The sequence below is a fragment of the Plasmodium brasilianum genome (genome assembly GCF_023973825.1).
Source record: "Plasmodium brasilianum strain Bolivian I chromosome Unknown PB_00_02, whole genome shotgun sequence".
Lineage (NCBI taxonomy): Eukaryota > Apicomplexa > Aconoidasida > Haemosporida > Plasmodiidae > Plasmodium > Plasmodium brasilianum.
In genome coordinates this window covers 129,045-135,803 of record NW_027122950.1, presented here as the reverse complement: position 1 = coordinate 135,803, position 6,759 = coordinate 129,045, and the positions used below count along the sequence as shown (strand labels likewise).

Here is a 6,759-nt window from a genome sequence, read left to right as displayed (position 1 = left end):
TAAAAAAGAATTATTTACAATAATACAAGTAATAATATATATAACATGTGTATATCTGTACTAAAAAAACAAAAAAGGCACCATCCACATATTGGCGATAAATTTACACAAATACAATATTATTTATTAATGTAACTTATATCTAATATATTATTGTTAGTCATTTGTCTCTCCCTTTATAAAGTGAAATTTGATATTTTATAAAATTATATAATTTACTGTAACTTAATTTCAAATTATATATATCATATATCTCCACTTGTGATATATTTATTTAATGTAATAAAAGGTAGGAGCAATATAAAATAAATATTAGTGTATCCAATTATATAACAGAACATATAAAAACGCATATCCATTAGATAATCCTTTAATTTCTGTTAATATATATTAATTTAAAATTAAGCTATTGATATATAAAAAGATGTAAATTTGCATTGTTCGTACAGGTGATTGTTTATGACATACTAGAATAATATTATAATGCCACTATGTCAACGATAAAATTTATTGCTTTTTAGTATCATTAAATTTATGCATAAATTATGTATATATGAACCAGATATGATCATGTAAATAATATGAAAATTACTGTTTAAATAATTCTTACTAATTCTTTTGAATCCATAATTGGTTAGGATACGGATATGCTGAAGGAAATTACGTTTTCAAAAAATAATACAAAAGAATTGGAAGATATTTTGTAAAGGAAACTACTTTATCAAAAGACAAAGACAGAAAAAAACAAATTTAAACAAAAATTCTTAGTAATGGCTAAATATCTAATAAAAAAAATATTTCACCACCATATACTTAACAGAATGTTCGGAAACTAGTACATAAGAATCATTTTGAACATAAAATTGGAAAGCTTAATAAATGAAGTGGTTTTTCTATCATTATAGATTATATGGATAGAACAATTTTGCAATTAATGTATGAAGAAGCTAATTTTCGAGAATAAAGAAAAACGTACATAGATGAAATACGGACCTATAAATAACAGAAAAATACGTATAATTGTAATGGATATAGTTAATGTATAACTACATTTAAAGATTATAATTCATGGCTTACATAAAGAAATACCTATTTAGGAAAAAAACGTAAATCCTTAAAATAATTCTAAAATAATAAATACCAAAATAAAAATTAGAACTCTAATTTCATCGTACAAAATAGTCAAACATTTAAAAAACACTTTAAGTGCTTAATCTATATATTTATAGCTTCAATTTTATATTATCTAGAAGATGTTAGAAGTGCACTATAATAATTTTTTTAATAATTATGTTTTGTAACATATTTTTTATAAAACGTAATTTATAGACGTTATATTATGTTTTTTACTTAACATAAAAAAAATATGCACAAATACCAACAAAACAAGATGCATTTACAATCTATCGTTAAAAACCGAAGAGTATACTTTTACTTCTAATTTAAAACCAGTAATATATTTTCTTAATAACCTAAAAAAATAATAATTTTATACTTCAACCGTATATACAATAGAAAGAACTTATTGGTTATAATATAAATTATCACAAGAATTCTATAATATTATATGAATTTTTCTATTATATATTTATGTTAGTTCATATATATAAGGCTTTTATAAAAATGAATTTAAATAGGAAAAATAAATATATATTATTACATATATATTTAGGCTGACATAATATTTTATGTTAAGAATTGAAAAATATTAAAAGGTTAAAATTCACAAAAAAGTTAAGAATTTATTTTACACTTTTGTATAAAAGATGACACATATATGCAGGTTTATTTGTAAAGCTTAAGTAATTATAGCTACATTTAATAAATAGATGACTAAAGATATTATAAATATTACTTCACATCAACAACTTCTTTATAAAAATAAATATATACATTAGCATTTAATTATTTTTTCGTGAACTTGATATTTTCAAATTTTTTAACTTTTTTATGGTAATAAACAATCCATAATATAAGTGTGATACCCAATATAATGAAAGGTAAGACATAAATTAGATAAACAAAAAAACTGCTTACATATGATTCAGTTACCTTTGTCACCTTTCCTCCCAATTCTCTTACTACTTCTGATGTCACAATGCTTTTCCCTTTCTTGAAAAACCAACCTAAATAAGAAGTCCTCAGAAATTCATGAAAATTGTTTATCCAGTCTGGTGTTAACATTGTCAAAAAGTAAAATAACCAATTTATAAACCCATAAGAACAAGAATAATCTAATATGAAAGATATTGGTAACAGAACAAACGTTAATAAAGGTAATACAAGTCGTAATCCGTACTTTTTACATATTATTTTTTTGTAAAGTTTATCACTAATCGTCCTATTATTTTTAAGATAATTCTCATAATCAAGTTCCTTGAATATTTTTTTTTCTAAATGGGAATATTTTTTGGTTTCAAACATACAGCATTTATTTTTCATAAGATTTTTATGGTATTTCTCATTCATTAATGAAGTTCTATGTGATATTTTCTTTTTTCCTCTGACTCCAATTTCACCCTCATGTACATTATATTTTTCTTGTATTCCGTTATTTGGTATCTCTTGTATTAAACGTACATTACTTGAATACTTATCCTTTGTACATTTTGCTAGTAATCGATAATATCTTCCACACAATATTGTATCATGTTTGTATTTCTCTTCAAAATATGTGTTCCAAGTGCTCTAAAAAAACAAAGAATATATTCATTATTTAAAATAATAATTAATTTTATTCAAACAAAAAGTATTAATAAAAAAAACACACGATATTTTTGAATGAAACAAACTTAATTTAAAAATATTTCCTTACAGAATCATTATAAAATTGGGAAATCCAAGTTAATAGGACAAAGGCGACAATTTTAATAAATAAGAGTAACTTCATTGTTTGTTCCTTGATGTTAATTACTTATATTTTAATATATTCATAAAATAATAACTTAACAATAGTAAAATATTAATTTAATGTTAAAGGATAACTTATTATTGATTTAATTTCTTTTTTCTATTCTATTTTATTTTTTCTTAAAAACATCATAAAATATATATATATAATTTTTTTGACAATAGAGACAAATATAAATAACTTTAAATGTATATTATATAATTTTAATTTTGAAAAACTAATTTTAATTAAAATAGAATAACTTGAATTTATCCCTAAACATTCAGAATATATGATTAAATTATTTAATAGAGTAACTAAATAATGTTTTAAATTAAAACTTTAAAATATATAATAATAAAAAAATATAAAATTTTTTCATATTTATAAATATAGATTTAATGCAGAATATTAACTGTAAATACTATAGTATATGTAGAATATAGAATATATAGAATATAGATATTACACTATTCTCTATATTGAAATGATTATAACTAATTTTGACAATGTTTTATTATTAATATAATTGTATAAATATTATATATTGGAATAACTTGTTATTATTGTTTAATGTTATTAATTAATATAATAATATTAATAATGATAAGTACAAAAATCAAAATTTTGGCATAACATCATATGATATATTAATTATAACAATATCTTTCTTTAATGGTCTATAATATATTTAAAATATTTAATGTATTATATTCAACCAAATATATAAAACGTTTCATATCTTATTGGTGAATAAATTATAATTTGTTATTTTTCTATAACAATTTTTTTAATTTTTAATTTTTTATTATTTATAATATTATGTGTAAATGTAATATTTTAAAATTGCATACTTAGTATATTATTTTTTTTTTTTTAATCATATATATAAAGAATATAAGTTAATATATATTCTGATGAACAATAAAATAAACAAGCTGAAAAAATAAAGTAATTTTCAAATATATATAGTATTACGATTATTTTTTCAATACGTAATAAAAAGTATTTGTTTCCAAAAGGAATCAGTTATTTGATATATGCTTTTACATAATCTATTAGAATATTTCCATATATTTTTTATTTTTCCTTTATTAGGAACAATGTATTAACAATATATTTCATTATTTCTTCATTCTCTTTCATGTCACATACTTTCTTATGGTTACGCCTTTGTAAGCTTTTCTCTATTACTCTTACAGTATTTGTATTCATAAATTTTTATTTTAATTCAGATAAATTAGCATATTTAAACCAAAATGATTCTTTTTAATAATAATTCCTCGTCAAAAATGTTCTTACCTTGACAAAAAGTTCTTCAATCTTATATATTTACAATTCCTTTTTTTCATCATGTTCGACATGATTATTTTATGTTTTCCTCGGTATCTGAATGATTTTATTTTTTATTGATATAATTTAAATTCTTCATATTTTTGATTGGTAAATATAAAAAGAAACATTTTGTACTATGTATATACTTTATTCATATATTCTTCTAATTTCATTATATATATTATTCCAAATAATTGCGTCGTTAAAATTTTTATTTTACAATTATGAAATTCATTGAAATCTTCTTTAACTTTTAAACTTCCTAAATTATTGTTAACGAACATTCTTTAACTCCTATACCACATATATATATTTCTCATTTATATATCTTAATCAATTTCATAAATTATCATTTAAAATATTATTCTATTATGAATAATTTCTTCATTAGTCATTTATTTATTCATATTTCTACATTTTCTCTACAAAATATAAAGCAGTGAAATTTACAGTTCATAATGTTCACTTATCTTCTTATATATACATAAGTTTTCCTATTCATTCTTTCCATATAATCTTTTAATTATGTAATTGAACTTATATTTTGCCTACTATTTTATTCTATAACTCGTTTTATATTTGCAAAATAAATTAAAATTTCATAACGCATTTTTTAAATTCAAATTAGACTCATTTTATACAATATATATAGTTGTTTTTTTTTCATGTTTTCCACGTAATCCTACATATATTTCTAAATAATATCACTTTTTAAATATTCATTTATCATTTTTTTATTGATATGATAATTCTATATTTATATTCATAATACATTTTTTATGCTTTTTTTTTTTAAATATATTTCTATATTCATGTATGACCATTTCTCGATTTCAGCTACCCTTTTTACAATCTCAGTGACAACATAGGCTTTTGGATCCTTTTACGTTTATGCAGAAAATAGTAATTACCTATTATTAACAGTTTATTAGATATATTTCTTTTTTTTTAGTTTTTTATAAATTATAAGTATAAATAATGGTATCAATAATTTGAGATTAGGTTTTTTTTATAAGCGGAATTTTATATAAAACAATGAGTGAAAAAGAACAATATGTGAAGGCTATTATGTTATATTAGAATACCTTGAAACTTTTTATTTTATATTTAATATTAGGTAAAAGTACTTATCTATTTTTAATTATTGTATATTAAAAACAAAGATTCTAATCTAGAACAAATACTATATAATTTCCTTTTTATTCAGTAACACCAACTTGAAGAATTACCTATGTACTAAAAAAGTAAATTAAAATTTGTTTTGAAACTATATATTAATATAAATTAATAAGTTTTTAATAAAAATTTAATTTACATATTTTACATGGAAATGTACAAATTGTGTTTTATACTCTTGCATTTTATATATGGCAAACTTTATAAATGTAAAATCTCGTATTTACAAACAAAAAAAAAAAAATAATACTTGACAAAATGTATCAAAAAATCTCTAAATAATGTCATATTAATAATTGCTCTAAGAAAAACGGAATGCTATATAATATATCACACATAAGTACATTTAAAATGAGCAAAATAATGATAATTATGTATATTCATAATTAATTGGTGAATTTATAAAAATTCTTCAAAAGAATGAAATAGAAATATAAAAATATATTAAGATTAAAGCATAGACATATAAAATTAAAGACAAATAGAGCTTTCAATAAAATGAAAATAGTTATTAAAAAGGAGTTCCGTAAACTATGGTAATTTACAGTGAAGACAATAACTTTTTCAAAGACTTTTAATAATTATTCGTAAAAAAGTGCATATTGAATTAAGATGAAAAATAATAAAAAAATATAATTACTAAAATTATTAAAAAATACATCACTACTGAATTAGAGGAATTCCTAACTTTTTCACATAATCAAAAATAAATAAGTTGTAGTTATATAATTACTTAAACTATGCATCTGAGAAGATGGCGTTTTAATCTTATCCTTTTTTGTTAAAAATACAAACACTTTCTTATATGAGAACAAAATACTTATGATTTCTATACTGTTAAAAATATTTTGATTCGTTAGTTATAAAATACATTCCATGAAATAATAAATGCGAATCATAGTTAATTTAAAATTCATATTACTTAAAAATGATTTTAATTATACCAATGAGATGTTATACGATATAAACATAAATAATATTAAAAAAAAAAAAAAAAATTTATTTCAAAAAAATGATCTACAAATAACTGAATAAATTTATTTCATTAATTTAATATATTAATGATATAAAAATATAAATATAATATATAGTTCATTAATATAGTAATATCTGTATAATATATATTTAATTTATTTATACAAAATAGAAATAATTGTATTATTAAGGACAAATAATAAATGATAATATGTTTTAAGTTTTCTTTTAATTTTAATGATTTATAATTTCCAAGCCATTAATCATTTATAAATAATACATAATGGAAAAGATATGTTTTTTTATTATATATTTATAGTTTCACATTTATACAATGAAATAAAAACTAAAAGCTAGTTTATATTATTTTTACAATAAATATG

General features: G+C 19.4%; 1 protein-coding gene across 1 annotated transcript; it reads right to left on the bottom strand.

Moving 5' to 3' along the window:
- Window positions 1-1,905: 1,905 nt before the first annotated feature.
- Window positions 1,906-2,890, bottom strand: MKS88_000088 (fam-l protein; the record flags this gene model as incomplete). The annotated part of the gene is made up of 2 exons (XM_067219420.1): window positions 1,906-2,688; window positions 2,816-2,890. 2 exons carry the CDS (start codon window positions 2,888-2,890, stop codon window positions 1,906-1,908), a joined length of 858 nt encoding a protein of 285 aa, XP_067070246.1.
- Between the last annotated feature and the right edge of the window lie 3,869 nt (window positions 2,891-6,759).